Raw genomic sequence first — 16,062 nt, 5'->3', positions numbered from 1 at the left:
GAGAGAAAGTTCACCACCATCTTCCAGGGCAACTACATTTGGGTAAATAAAGAATCAGCATTAATGTTAAAATTAAGTTGCATCTGCAGTTGTGATCATGACACGAGCCATTTTATTACCAAAAGATGACATTCTGTCTGCAAAACTGGAAATCTTGCACTAAATCATGAACAGGTAGAGTTTGAGCCTATCAGATAATTTCACGTTTTTTCTGAAATGTTCTCCAATTCTTTTTGAGGTTGAAAGTATAATTATTGGGAGCCTTAGTGAAGAAAGATCAAAAAGTACCTGTTCAGTTCGTCTGCCATTTCCGGGATAATTATAATTAAAAACACAGGAACAGGAATGGCCCATTTAGCCCCTCAAGCCTTCCAACAAGACCAAGGGTGTCTTACGTTTTCTGCATTTCTTTTCATAAAATAGTTAACAATCGTTTATCTCAGATTTAAATATAAAAAAATACTTGCCATTTGTAGAAAATAGGTCCAAATGTTACCATGTCTTGGGGTCAAGAATGCTTTCTTACTTTAGTCTTGGAGGACCTGTTTTTGATTTTTAAACCGTATTCCTTCATCGATATCTACCCTATCAGTTCCCCTCAACCTTTTGGAAATTTCAATCTAATCTTTCATTCCTCCGAACACCACAGAATACACCACTTATTTCTCTCACAATTAACATGAGTTCCAGGCATCATCCCAGAAAATCAGTGCCACGCTTGCTCCCAGGCCAAAGTATCCCTTCCTTACCTGTGGCTTTGCAGAACTGCTCAGGGTATTGCTGATGTGGACCAAATCAAACTTGGCAAGTAAGAAGTGTAGGAAGGAACTGCAGATGCTGGTTTATACTGAAGATAAACACAAAGTGCTGGAGTAACTCAGCAGGTCAGGCAGTATCTCCGGAGAAAAGGAAAAGGTGGTGTTTTGGGTCGGAACGCTTCTTTCTCAGGGTCTGAAGAAGGGTTCCAATCTGAAACGTCACCTATTCCTTTTCTCCAGAGATGCTGCCTGACCCGCTGAGTCATTCCAGCACAATGTATCCTTTTTTGAAAACCAGCATCTGCAGTTCCTTGCTTCTGCTTCTTTAAGTTTGCTACTTTATGCTACTTCATTCACTTTTACTCGATTCATTTCCCTACAATGTGAGAGCTACAATGTTTCAAAGCCAATCACTGACTTTAACTGACCACACGTCAAACTATCATGGCTGTCATCGATCTTTGAATTATTAACCTCGACCTACACTTTACTATATATTGATAATTCTTTTGTGTCAGTGTTTTGTTTTAAATCAATCTCAAGTATGTGTCACGTCTCAGGTTAGAGAGGATGAAAGTGGAAACTAGCTGCACGAAAGCTGCATAAATGAGAAGCCACTTTTGCTGCACGACTTAGGGTTATGGATATTTAAATTGGTTTTGCTAAGATTGTGTTTTTTACTCAAAGGAAGATTACACTGCCTGCAGGAAGTCATTACTTTCAGAAAGAAAGACAATTCTTTCATCAAAATACATGTTTTTAAGACTGTTACAGAGACGATGGAAAGGCAAATGTCACTTAGCACTTAAATTTTTTTTAACTAACCTGCAGGTAGAACTAAACATCAAGCTGATTGGTATTTTTTTTGTTTGAGAGGAAATGTGGAGTATAGGGTGTTGGTCACATTTGCCAGGATCTTACAAGAGTAGTAGAACAGGCTTATTCTTCCTATTTTCCTATTCGCCCATGTTCTCCAAAGTATTTGACTGCCTCCTGAATAATTGTTTTTTTGTTGTGTGTTTACATACTAAACATTATGCAGGACTACATAATACATTCATTAGATTACGCTAATCTAAAGAATAGGGAAGAACTGTACATAGTGAAACAAAATAGAGCTGCAAACTATTTAAGCAAGATGCATGCAGCAGATGATTAGGAAATACATGGCTAAACGACTTGCTAAAAACTGTGCAGTCTGCCTTTAGGCGAGTAAAAAGCACTTAATCTATTGAAAAGTATCCAAATGCCCATAACCAAACACATTCAAATAGGAAACCACTGAATCAAACACAAGGTCTCAAACTTCCCCAACGTGCAAACTAATATCATAGTGGAGCACCATAAAGTATGCTCCAAAATAGTCTTTAATTTTGTTAGTCCATGAGGAGAACCTTACTAGAGCTGCCAATGTTATCATGTCTCAAAGCAAGACAGTTGCTTTACCCATATCTGCAACCTGTCCATTGTCAGGATGCTCTCAACATCACTCTCAATCAGGCTGGTCTATCGAAGCTCAATATTATAATTCTAAGTAATATGAAAAAAAGAATCACACATGCAAGATAGCAGAGGGCTGCCAGTGGAATTAAAAGTACAGCATTCAAGTTAAATGGCTTTCAATCAAAGAAAACGTGGGTAGGAAGGGCGGGTGAGAACCTTTATCCTCTCATGAACTCGCCCACTAAAGCACGTCAAGTTTCATTAGACCGAAACAAAGTTAACACAGCACTTTTCCTGGTGCAGATGAAATGAGTCAGACAAGAAAATGAACCATTGTTTCTCAGCATTCGCTGCATTTACCTTATGGAAATACAAAGTCCACAGCAAGTATAAAAAAAATGTTTAAACCTCACCCAATGGATAATGAATTTACAGACAGTAGCCGACCCAACAATGACATACTATCTCCAACCCGCCTCCATCTGTTTCAAAGTACCCACGAGGAACTGTGAAATCAGGTTTATCATGTACTGTCCTACTGGGCCAAATTCTGTAGTTAACAAATATTATCAGCAGACCAAAAATATATATTTTTATTAGATTCATAAATTCACTAAACACTGGAATATCATCCATAAATTCATAAATTATAGAAGCAGAATTAGGCCATTCGGCCCATCTCATCTAATCTGCCGTTCAATCACGGCTGATCTATCTTTCCCTCTCAACCTCATTCTCCTACCTTTTCCCTATAATCCTTGACACCCTTGCTAATCAAAAATCTGTCAAACTCTGCCTTAAAAATACCCAATGACGACCTCCAATATCTATGAACAATTAACATTATAGATTCAACCATTACTTCAGAGTTTCTAAGAGCAAGTTATTTCAATTATGTGTTACCATAGGCCTTAGCCTATGAAAGTTATACACCTCTTCTTAAATAAATGCTTAATTTCTTGCACAACGCATGCTATAAAATTTCACTTTGCCCTCAAATAAAACTGTTTAGTTTAAAGTATCCAAAATATCCAAAGCAGAGCCTAATCAAACAGAATCCGAGCCTGAGCTACAGGAGGACATTTGGTCCAAACTTTGCTCAATTGAAGTTTCAACAATATCAAAAAAGGAAAAGGTATGGAATAAAATATAATACAGGGCCACAGTAGCAGGAAGCACGGCCTCGGAAATTATAAAGGCCTGAAGCAATGGAGACATGGTAATAGATAGATGAGAGCTTTAAAAGCAAATATGGCACCAATTTCACACACAGTCTGATTCAGAATAAGAAAAAATTACTGTCAAATGATGCCAGGATAGTGATGAAATCAGTGGCTAGTGATTGGTTCAAAAGCAATTATATTGTTTTTCCCATTATTTAGGGGAAACCAGTTCATTAAATGTTAACTGTCAGATAAGATCTCTAGTAACTTTGTATTGAGGAAGGTTTGGCAGAGGTAACAGCAAGATAGAGTTATGTCAGCACATACCACATGTTTTCAGATGATATTGCCTTGGGTAGATTGTTGAGGGCCACCAAAAATAACAAGGCAACAGTAGGAAACAAAACCATTGCAGGTAATTGTTTGCCTGAAACGCTATATATTTTGGAAGGAATTGCAGATGCTGGTTTATGCCTAAGATGGGCAAAAAATACTGGAGTAACTCATCGGGACAGGCAGCATCTCTGGATAGAAGGAATAGGTGACGCTTCGGACCCTCTGTCTGAAGAAGTGTCTCAACCCAAAACATCACCCATTCCTTCTGTCCAGAGATGCTGCCTGTCATTCCACATTCCCACATTCTTTGTAACGGCTGCTATTAGCAAATCTTAGCTAAGATTCAAAATAGAAATTGTATTTGTTCACAGAACACAACCTCCATTCCACAATCTATCTTTGCATTGTCACTTTACATCACAATTGAGTACAAGTTAGACAAAAATGCTGGAGAAACTCAGCGGGTGAGGCAGCATCTATGGAGCGAAGGAAATAGGCAACGTTTTGGGTCGAGATCCTTCTTCAGACTGATGTGAGGGTGGGGGAGGGGCGGGAAGAAGAAAGGAAGATGCGTGCCAACCTTCGATTTTCCAGCATCTGCAGTTCCTTCTTAAACATTTTGTCTACTCGAAATCTCCTCAGGGTATGCCTACTTTGAAGAAGTTCTCCTCCTCTCTCTGAAGACCCACTGTCTCTCTCTGCCTCTTCCTTTCTTCTTCCCCCCCCCTCCACCCTCACATCAGTCTGAAGAAGGGTCTCGACCCGAAACATTGCCTATTTCCTTCGCTCCATAGATGCTGCCTCACCCGCTGAGTCTCTCCAGCATTTTTGTCTACCTTCGATTTTCCAGCATCTGCAGTTCCTTCTTAAACACTGAGTACAAGTTCATCTGTCAGGTACAAATCAAGTGTGCACGTTCTAAAAGGCTTACCTATGAGGTGGAATACAGGGCACTGAAACCACAGGTGCTGCAGCCCGTTTCTCCGCTAGGATCTTCCGCGCCTTCTTCATTTTTAACCTCGATTTAGCTTTGGCTTTTTTCACTTTCTCGGAATTGGGTCCTTTCCCATCCTCTCCTTCATCGTCATCCTCATCCTCACCCTCGCTGTGGGAAAGAGCAGGGGTCTTGCGCATGGATCCAGGCGGCGTGTGGATGTCACAGTATGCCGTTTTCCGCACACTGAACGAGGTACCATTTGCGCCCGTTTCTCGCACAGGCTCCATCTTCATGTAGAGTCCCGCCTGCTGTGCACAGGTTACATGGAATGCTGTGTAGCAGTTGGCTTTATGACATTGAATGCATGCTCCTGATCCTCGCTGTTTACAGATATAACAAGTCAGCTTCCAGCGTGCTGGTGGGATGTGCTCAATACTGTCAATTGGCTCCAGGAAAACAGTGTTTGCAAAGCAGACTTCTGGGATCCACAGAGCGCAGACCACATGTGCCCAGCGCCCATCATCTGTCTGCTTAAATGCACCGCCCTTGTTGGGACATAAGGCACAGTCCACTGCTCTTGATGGTGACTGCAGACACCTACGGCAGAGCCATTGTCCCTCAGGGATGTAGGGAACCCCATAGCACTCTTGGTGAACAGCCAAGTTACACATGTCGCAGAAAAGAATGACATTGCTGTTCTGGCATTCACCATCATTACAAATACAACAAACAGCATCTTCATCAATCAATGTATTTGGGTCTCCCTTGTTGTGACTTTCAAAGTAGGATTCCTTCTCCAGCCGATCCATGAGATACTCAAACACCTCCTGCGGGATAAAGTTCACACCTTCAATTTTCCTTTTCTCATTCATTATGTCGAGCCACACATAATCCTCCTCATCCATGTCATATTCAACTTCCTCATCCAGTTCCTCCACCGACTTTTCAATGTAGCGATAATATGACAATGGTCGAGGAGGGGCGTCTGACGCACTGTGGTCAATCTCACGGTAGATCACCTCAGGCAGCTTGGTGGCAGAAGCGGGGGTGTTATGGCAAGAGTCTTTGCGCTTGTCTTTGTTTTTATGCTTGTTGGCTTTTGGGGTTACAGTCAATGTCTCTGCGTTCTCCTTGTTACTGTTGCATTCAACAATATCCTCCGCTGTGGTGTCATCTTCAGATAGGACCTCCAGATTATCAAAAATGCTAATCCTGTGCAGGCGTCCTTCAATGTCCACTTCTACCAAGCGCTGTGCCTGAGCATATGTCAGCATCTCCCGGCTCGGTGACTGAGAGATCTCCGACGGGTTTGGAGACTGCTGCGTGCCTGTCCGTGAGTTCCGACCCTTCTTCTTGGGTTTGCGCACTGGGGTCTGCTGAGCGGGGTTGTCATGATCGTAATGGTACAAGTGGTACTCAATGCCACTGTAACTTTTGTAGATTTTCCGACAGCTCTCCACGGGGCACTCGTATGGAGGCTTGGTAGCTCGCAGGTTGTGACAAAATGTTTTCACATCAAAGTCCAGACCCATCCTGCTATTCCTGAAAAGAGAAACAAAGACCCATGAACTACAGCTACGTTAACATTTGTTGACAGGAGAGTTTCACTTAACAGGCAATTTTAACATTGTCGCACAGATTATGCCACCGGGGAGAAGATTCTGACTTGATGTGGAAAATCCTGGAGCATAATTTCTGGCCCACTTTGACATACATTGTTCTCAGCCTGCATCAATTAACACCAATGGAGTGTCTCTGGAGAGAGAAAGAATTACCATTTCAAGCCAAAGACATTTAGACCCAAGGCATTAACTCTGTTTGCCTTTCCACAGAAATGGCATAGCCCGCTGAGCTTTTCCAGCACTTACCGTTTTTTAATTCATTTCTGCTTGTTGTATGACTTCAACATTATTGAAGTCAGGAGTGAGATTTTTGTCTCAATAAGAATTAATTTTCAATCAATCATTTGTCAGCTTTAAAAATTCAGTTGAGAATTCTAAAACATGCAATGAAACATGGCCCAAATTGAACAATCAGCTACTTTTTATAATATTTGTGGCTACATTTTCTAAAACAGACGCGTCTTTATTTTTGTATAGAAATTTGTGACACGTTTTTCTACTTCAGCAATATGCCTTGAATTGAACTTGTCTCCTAACTTCTTAATAATGTTCGGGGGTGAGTGAGTGGCTGATGAATTTATCATTATTCCTAAGCATAATAATATTATAAAAAAAACATTCTCAGGAATAGTCAGTGAAGCACGGATTTGCATCAAGCAATCAAGTTTGGTCTTCCTGAGCTGGGTTGGTGGGAAATTATAAACTGAGGGCGTGCTGCATGATCACAGTGTCAGACTGGGAAAGCAGCCGAACAGCAGCTGCACTCTATTCATAGATCAATTCTGTTCAAATGCCAACTTGATGAGTCACAAAGCAAAGCACCAAAGCAACCAACAGTATGGCTCTGTCTCACCTCTGACAGCACCCACCACCCACATGCCATGAGTGCCATCTGCAAATATCGTGGAGACATACAGAGCCCTCCATAATGCTTGGGACAAAGACCCATCATTTATTTATTTGCCTCTGTACTCCACAATTTGAGATTTGTAATTGAAAAAAATCACATGTGGTTATACTGCACATTGTCAGATTTTATTAAAGGGTATTTTTATACATTTTGGTTTCACCATGTAGAAATTACAGCTGTGTTTATACATAGTCCCCCCCCATTTCAGGGCACCATAATGTTTGGGACACGTGGCTTCACAGGTGTTTGTAATTGCTCAGGTGTGTTTAATTGCCTCCTTAATGCAGGTATAAGAGAGCTCTCAGCACCTAGTCTTTCCTCCAGTCCTTCCATCACCTTTGGAAACCTTTGTTCCTGTTTGTCAACATGAGGACCAAAGTTGTGCCAATGAAAGTCAAAGAAGCCATTATGAGTGAGAAACAAGAATAAAACTGTTAGAGACATCAGTGAAACCTTAGGCGTACCAAAATTAACTGTTTGGAACATCATTAAGAAAAAAGAGAGCACTGGTGGGCTTACTAATCGCAAAGGGACTGGCAGGCCAAGGAAGACCTCCACAGCTGATGACAGAAGAATTCTCTCTATAATAAAGAAAAATCCCCAAACGTCTGTCTGACAGATAAGAAACACTCTTCAGGAGTCAGGTGTGGATTTGTCAATATACTGTCTGCTTAAGACTTCATGAACAGAAATACAGAAGCTACGCTGCAAGATGCAAACCACTGGTTAGCCAAGAAGTACTTAATAGAGCAACCACAGTTCTGGAAAAAGGTCTTGTGGACAAATGAGACGAAGATTAACTGATATCAGAGTGATGGCAAGAGGAAAGTATGGAGGAATGAAGGAACTGCCCAAGATCCAAATCATACCACTTCATCTGTGAAACACGGTGGTGGGGGTGTTATGGCCTGGGTATGTATGGCTGCTGAAGGTACTGGCTCACTTATCTTCAATGATGATACAACTGCTGATGGTAGTAGCATAATGAATTCTGTAGTGTATAGACACATCCTATCCGCTCAAGTTCAAACACAAGCCTCAAAACTCATTGGTCAGCGGTTCATTCTACAGCAAGACAATGATCCCAAACATAGTGCTAAAGCACCAAAGGAGTTTTCCAAGCTAAAAAATGGTCAATTCTTGAGTGGCCAAGTCAATCGACCAATCTGAACCCAATTGAGCATGCCTTTTATATGCTGAAGAGAAAACTGAAGGGGACTTTCCCCCAAAACAAGCATAAGTAAAGATGGCTGCAATACAGGCCTGGCAGAGCATCACCAGAGAAGACACCCAGCAACTGGTGATGTCCATGAATCACTTCAAGCAGTTATTGCATACAAAGGATATGCAACAAAATACTAAACAGGACTACTTTCATTTACATGACATTGCTGTGTCCCAAACATTATGGTGCCCTGAAATGGGGAGGACTATGTATAAACACTGCTGTAATTTCTACATGGTGAAACCAAAACGTACAAAACTGGCCTTTATTAAAATTTGACAATGTGCACTTTAACCACATGTGATTTTTCTTTCTATTACAAATCTCAAATTGTGGAGTACAGAGGGAAATAAATAAATGGGTCTTTGTCCCAAACATTATGGAGGGCACAGTGCATCCTTAATACCCAAGAGAGATACAAAATGCTGGAGTAACTCAGTGGGATAGGCAGCATCTCTGGAGAGAAGCAATGGGAGTGAGAGGAGGCATCTCTCCAGAGATACTGCCTGTCCCGTTGAGTTACTCCAGCATTTTGTGTCTATCTTTGGTTTAAACCAGCATCTGCAGTTCCTTCATATATCCTTAATACCTGCTCATCCTGAGCAGATTAACAAACTATAGTACTCTAAATGCTTTCAGCAATTAACAGTTTGCTAGTGATGATGGCTGACCACATCATCATATCCTGTAACCAATAATTTTGGCGGCACAAATAAATACTGTAGAATTCAATAACTGCAGATGGTGGTTTTACCAAAGGTAGACACAAAGTGCTGTTGTAACTCGGCGGGTTAGGCAGCATCTTTGGAGAAAAAGGATGGGTGACGTTTCAGGTCAGGACCCTTCTTCAGAGGATGTTTGACCCATTGAGTTACTTCAGCACTTTGTGTCTATCTTTGCCACAAACTACTTATTGCAATTCATTATTGCTGTACAGCAGGACCTCCCAAACGAGCTGGGATTGAATTAGCTCCTTGTGGCAAAAACACATTACTGTCTGACTAAGCTGGTGTCATGTGCTTGTGATATGTTGCTGTGTTTGAGCAAGAAATGCTCTTTCGTGTCAATGTTTAGGAACACTTCACTGTATCTAAAAGAGCCAGAGATTATTGAGCTCCTTGTGACAGCAACACGATTAGACTTCCTGAATGATCTAGCATTCAGTTCGTCCTGGCTGTCAGTTACAAATGTCAATTTGTCCCTTCCCACCCAAACCACCCCCTCTCCTGGCACTTTCCCTTGCAACCGCAGGAAATGCTACACTTGTCGCCCTTCCTCCCCCCTTGACTCCATTCAAGGTACCAAGCAGTCTTTCCAGGTGCGGCAGAGGTTCACCTGCACCTCCTCCAACCTCATCAATTGCATCCGCTGCTCTAGATGTCAGTTGCTCTACATCGGTGAGACCAAGCGTAGGTTTGGCGATCGTTTCGCCCACCACCTCCGCTCGGTTCGCATTAACCTCCCGGTGGCTCAGCACTTCAACTCCCCCTCCCATTCCGAATCCGACCTTTCTGTCCTGGGCCTCCTCCTTGGCCACAGTGAGGACCATCATAAATTGGAGGAGCAGCACCTCATATTTCGCTTGGGCGGTTTGCACCCCAGCGGTATGAACATTGACTTCTCTAATTTCAGGTAGTCCCTACTTTCTCCTCCCCTTCTCAGCTCTCCCTCTGCCCAGCCTCTGCCTCTTCCTTTATTCTTCCCGTCCCCCCACCCTCACATCAGTCTGAAGAAGGGTCTCGACCCGAAACCTATTTCCTTCGCTCCATAGATGCTGCCCCACCCGCTGAGTTTCTCCAACATTTTTGTCTACCAATAACTAAGCCTTAATAAGATGCATTTCATTTAGTACTGTATGACACCAATCCATCTCAGAGAACATTACTCTCCTGAAACGAGACCAGTTATTACAAGAATGAGATTTACGAAGATGTTGCCACATTTACAAGGATTTTGCCAGGACTAGAGGGTGTGAGCTGCAGGGAGAGGTTGAGTAAGCTAGGTCTATTCCTTGGAGCGCAGGAGGATGAGGGGTGATATTATAGAGGTGTACAAAATCATGAGAGGAATAGATCGGGTAGATGCACAGAGTAGGGGAGTCGAGGACTAGAGGACATAGGTTTAAGGTGCAGGGGAAGAGATTTAGTAGGAATCCGAGAGGTAACTTTTTCATACAGAGGGTGGTGGGTGTATGGAACAAGCTGCCAGAGGAGGTAGTTGTGGCTGGGACTATCCCAACGTTTGAGAAGCAGTTGGACAGGTACATGGATAGGACAGGTTTGAAGGGGAGGCAGATGGCACTAGTGTAGCTGGGACAAGTTGGCCGGTATGTTGGCAAGTTGGGCTGAAGGGCCTGTTTTCACACTGTATCACTCTATGAATGTTTTATGTAACATATCCTTCCCTTTATAGAAACTAAGTGATGAATATTCATATTTCTCACTAGTAACTATTCACCAGTCTGTAGAGAAAATAAATTCAAACACATTGTAGAAACATAGTTGAACATTAAAAAGAAAGTGAAGTAAAAGAAAAGTAAGACAAAGAATAATGGAATTTAGCTTTGAGATATAGTGCGGAAACGGGTCCTTCGGGCCACTGTCTGCACCGACCAGTGATCATCCACACACTAGTTCTATTCTACACACTAGGGACAATTTACACAAACCAACTAACTTACAAACCTGCACGTCTTTGGAATATGGGAGGAAACAAGAACACTCAGAGAAAACCCATATGGTCACAGGGAGAACGTACAAACTCCGTGCAGACAGCACCCGTGGTCAGGGTCGAGTCTGGGACTCGGGCGCTATAGGACAGCAACTCTACCGCTGTCCCACTGTGCGTCATTCATGAAAAAAAGATTTAAACATAAGCTATTACTGGGATTCTGGGAAGAGTACACCTCCAAAATAACAACCAGCATTTATGAAATAACTTTAACAAAGTCATTTGTCCCAAGACACCCAAGCAGAAAGTTTCAATAAAGAGCAATACAAAGATATTTTGGGGTAGGTAACTAAAATCTTGACCATAAAGCTAGGTTGTGAGGAAAGTACAAAGAATTAGAGAATTTCGAAAGTGAATCCCAGAGCTTAAGCAAGAGCCAGCCAATGTCACAGATCGTTGGAGCACTGAAATTCTGGGATGGACAAGAGTGTAGAATGGAGTTCTCGGAGGTATAGGGCTTGAGAGGGTAACAAAGAGAGGAAGGAATGAGGGTAGACAAAAATGCTGGAGAAACTCAGCGGGTGAGGCAACATCAATGGAGCAAAGGAATAAGCCAGTTCGGTATTCCGAAAAATGCAAGGAATCATGGGATTTGTCAAAGGTCATTCGAGAATTTTAAAAAAGCGAACAGGGTGCCTGGTAGCGGGGGAGAGTAGGTTGTAACAGCGAGAGAGGGGACAGATGCGAGTGGGAGATGGGGAGAGACAGTGAGAGGTGGGGATGAGAGGTTTCAGTTAGGCAGACAACCACTGGTAAAGCCATGGCTTGTTGCTTCTAGGAGAGTCGAGAAAATATCCTCAATCGAGAGAATGCAACTTCAGAACCCCCTGGTCTCGACCATGCTAGAGATTTTCACGGGCGCAAGGAACAAATAACCTAAAGTTTGCGTTGAGTGAACTGAGTGTTCTTACCGTCCTCGTCGCTCACCGGCGTTTTGTGAGTGGTTGGATCCCGGGATCGAGGAGTCGGCGCCCGACAGGTGAGCAGCTCGCGGTAGCTGGTGCCTCTCCCCTCGCCGCTGGAAGAACTGACACCTCTACTCCACGGGTCGAGCGCTGCCTCCTCGACCCAGCTGCTCAGCGGCGGCTGACTAGTATTCCAGAGCATCACAGATGCCTCACATCAGCTCCTGATCCCCCGCTGCCTGTCCGGATAATGTGACCGACGTTGGCTGGGCTGAAGCTGGGATCCAACCGCTCTCACAAAACACCGGTGGATGGCAAGGATGTTAAGAACACAGTTCACTCAACGCAAACTTTAGGTCATTTGTTCTTTGCCCCCGTGGAAATCCCAGCTCACATCCATCCCCATCACGGCGCAAAAGTCTAAAAGTCGAAGGAGGGTCTTCTATCCAGAGGTCCGCGGACAGGAGTGTCGGCCCAGGCCTACAGCCAGCGAGGAGGGGAGGAGCCGGCCCCAGCTCCCACCGGCGGGACGGGTGGGGTTCAGCTGGAGTTGGTGCTTCTTTTCCGCGCCGCCTGCGGGCCTGGGAGGGATAGGCAGAGCTGAGCTGGAGTAGTAGCAAGGACTACCTGAAATTGGAGAAGTCAATGTTCATACCGCTGGGGTGTAAACTACCCAAGCAAAATATTAGGTGCTGCTCCTCCAATTTGCGGTGGGACACACTGGCCATGGAGGAGGCCCAGGACAGAACGGTCGGATTCGGAAGGAGGGGGAGTTGAAGTGCTGAGCCTCCAGGAGATCAGGTTGGTTAATGCGAACTGAGCGGACGTGTTGGGTGAAGCGATTGCCAATGTAGAGCAGTTGACACCAGGAACAGCGGATGCAATAGATGAGGTTGGAGGAGGTGCAGGTGAACCTCTGCCTCACCAGGAAAGACTTCTTGGGTCCTTGGATGGAGTCGAGGGGGGAGGTAAAACGACAAGTGTAGCATTTCCTGCGGTCGCAAGGGAAAGTACCAGGGTGGGATGGGATGAATTGACCAGGGAGATACGGAGGGAGCGGTCTCTGCGGAAAGCCGAAAGGGGAGGAGATGGGAAGATGTGGCCAGTGGTAGAATCTCGTTGGAGGTGGCAAAAATGTCTGAGGATTATCTGTTGTATGTGACAGCTGGTAAGGTGGATGGTGAGGACAAGGGGGACTCTGTCTTTGTTACGAGTAGGGGATGGGGAGTGAGAGCAGAGCTACAGGATAGAGAGGAGACCATGGTGAGGAGATAGAGAGGAGACTATAGTCGAAGAGAGGAACCCCCTAAAGAATGATGACCGCCGATGCCCTGGTTTGGAACACATCATCCTGGGTGCGATGCGGCGCAGATGGAGGAATTGGGAGTTGGGGATAGAGTCCTTACAGGAAGCAGGGTGGGTAGAAGTGTAGTCCAGAAAGCCATGGGAGTCAGTGGGTTGGTAGTAGAGGGCATAAAACAATGAGACTTAAAAAAAAAACATACTATTGCCTGACCTGAATTTATTGTACATCAGAGAGATCTTTAGCTGGACCTAGCATGTAGGAAGGAACTGATTCACACTGAAGATAAGACACAAAATGCTGGAGTAACTCAGCTGGTCAGGCAGCATCTCTGGAGGAAAGGAATGGTGACGTTTCGGGTCATGACCCATCTTCAGACTCGAAAGGAATCGGTGACGTTTTGGCTCGAGACCCTGAAACATTCCCCATTCCTTCTCTCCAGAGATGCTACCTGTCCCGCTGAGTTACTCCTGCATTTTGCGTCTATCTTCAGCTGGACCCAGGCAGTTTACCAGAGTTTTGGCTGAGTTCAATTTTAAAATGTTACATAAAGCCAGAATTGCAAAGGAATACACTGGAACAGCCCAATGGGTATTGAAGTACATAAAGCCCAAAAATAAATGGACCTCCTTTTGAAAGTATGGCTTTTCATTTCATTGCAAGGATCAATGAATTGCATACAAAAGATGAAAGACATAATTATAGAAAAATTACATGAGTAATGTTGGCTATTTTCAATGACAGACCTAAGAATAATGGTAGAAGGCAGCTAAAGCTCTTGCTTTGTAAACGAGAATGCAAAAAAAGGCCCTGTGGATGAATGATTAATGATTGAAAAAGTAAACTATATTCCCTAATGTCATTTATGATTATTAGATTACAGATATTGTACATTACCCAACATACATTATGACAGAATAATTTTAAATCAGCATACAAAAACCTAACAAGGCATCTATTAATTTCCAGTTAGCTCCACTGACATCCCCTCGAGGAGAGGAGTTGATCAGCTATTAGAAATTTTGTACATTTAGTTTCCAATTATATCAAAAATGCAATTTTCAAGAATACGAGTAGTGGCCAAGACAGATTGACTGTAGCTGGGATCATAAACAGATCACAAAGCAACACCGCAGAACTGCTATTGATCAATAAGCAACTTTGAAAAAGATGTATGCATTTCCAGAACAAACTTGTTCAAGACATATACTATCCAGTATTATAGAAACCACGTGATCACATAGGCGCTACAAATGTAAGCCCTCACATGCAGATTGTGAGAACTCGTGCAAATTGTGAGTATATCAATTCCAATGCTGTGCACAGAGCACTCATGTGGTCAGCTCCTCTAAAGCTATGTAGCACAGTTACAGCAGACATCTTCATGACCATAGATCAGCAGAACCAGACAGATATTTCATATTTTATGCCGTACTGACAACATACAAGAATATCACAACTCAATTTACATACTTAGAACGATAAAAAAAAGATCATTTAATTCCATCTTTCAAACATACCATCGAGTCAGCCTTTCCAATGACACTTCAAATATCATTCTGCTTTCATGAACAAAATAGAGAGGGGGGGGGAAGAAAAGCAAAAACACTCCAAATTAGATGCTTGACAAAACAACAGCAACCATTTAGGCCATTTAGCAAAATATTTCTGCAATTATCTCCCTATTAACCACAACTGCAATTGTCTTAGAGACCATTATCTTTAACACTTAGTAAACCAGTGTCAAACATCAGTTCTACAGTAAAACCCATCAAACTAATTTGTTGCCTTGTTTAAATTTAATTATGACATGTGCCTCAGAAAGTTTTATATTAAACATTTATAACTATAGTAGACATACCCAAACATAGCTTAAAAAATAAAATACATAAGGATATTACCAAGTTAGGCGTGTGGATCATTTCTGTTGTGCTCCTGTGGTGGTGTCAGTGCAGATGGGTGATGGTGTGTGTGTGTGTGGTTAGTTGAGGGCGGCTGCGGGGTTCTACTGCAGATCAGGCCCATCACAGTCAGTCAGTTAGTGGAGGAGAGGAGAGCAGGCTGAGAACTCCATAACAGCATTTCTCCAAGGGGTAACCCCCCAAAAATGCCTCTCAGCTGCTGCTCTACAGCGGGGGTTTAGGAAGAGGGCTTCCCCGCCCCCCACACACAATGTAGACCTGTCCTCCACACACAGCCTGCGCCTCTCCCTGCCCTTCTCCGCTGGCAAAGGGCTTATTCCCCTTCCACATTCAACCTGGGCCTCTCCCTGCCCCTCACAGTGCAGAGCTGCCCCTGACTGTGGGCTAAAGGCTTCTCCTCCCCTCCTCACTCACACAGCCTGCGCTTCTCCCGGCCCCTCGCTGTTGGCAAAGGTCTTCTTCCGCCTCCACACACACACACACACACAGTGTAGACCTGCTCCCTTCACACACACACAGTGTAGACCTGCTCCCTTCACACACACACACACAGTGTAGACCTGCTCCCTTCACACACACACACACAGCCTGCGTCTCTCCCGGCCTCTCACTCTGGTCTTCTCCCCCTCCACTCACACACAGTCTGCGCCCCTCACACTGTGGGCTTTGGGCTTCTCCCCCTCCACACACACACACACACAGTGTAGACCTGCTCCCCTCACTCAGCCTGCGTCCCCACACTGTGGACTTCTCCCCCTCACACTCAAAGCCTGTGTCCCTCCCGGCCCCTCACGCTGGGCTCCTCCAC

The 16,062-nt window shown here is 43.9% G+C and overlaps 1 protein-coding gene across 7 annotated transcripts in view; it reads right to left on the bottom strand.

Moving 5' to 3' along the window:
* The window catches only part of brpf1 (bromodomain and PHD finger containing 1), a 48,544-nt gene extending 32,777 nt beyond the window's left edge, over nucleotides 1–15,767 (bottom strand). For 4 of the 7 annotated variants that reach the window (XM_033037134.1, XM_033037139.1, XM_033037136.1 and 1 more), the window contains exons 1-3: nucleotides 15,234–15,766; nucleotides 14,853–14,891; nucleotides 4,632–6,179 (exon numbers count right to left, since the gene is read on the bottom strand). In XM_033037134.1, the coding sequence (XP_032893025.1) occupies nucleotides 4,632–6,179; nucleotides 14,853–14,890 (1,586 nt within the window). In that variant the 5' untranslated portion in view covers nucleotide 14,891; nucleotides 15,234–15,766. Of the gene's footprint in view, nucleotides 1–4,631; nucleotides 6,180–14,852; nucleotides 14,895–15,233 lie in introns of all 7 variants that reach the window. The other 3 variants (XR_004414680.1, XM_033037135.1, XM_033037137.1) reach the window with 3 other exon arrangements.
* Between the last annotated feature and the right edge of the window lie 295 nt (nucleotides 15,768–16,062).

The sequence above is a fragment of the Amblyraja radiata genome, chromosome 18 (genome assembly GCF_010909765.2).
Source record: "Amblyraja radiata isolate CabotCenter1 chromosome 18, sAmbRad1.1.pri, whole genome shotgun sequence".
Lineage (NCBI taxonomy): Eukaryota > Metazoa > Chordata > Chondrichthyes > Rajiformes > Rajidae > Amblyraja > Amblyraja radiata.
Note: the sequence above shows the minus strand (reverse complement) of the source record. Positions and strands in the feature narration are given on the sequence as shown.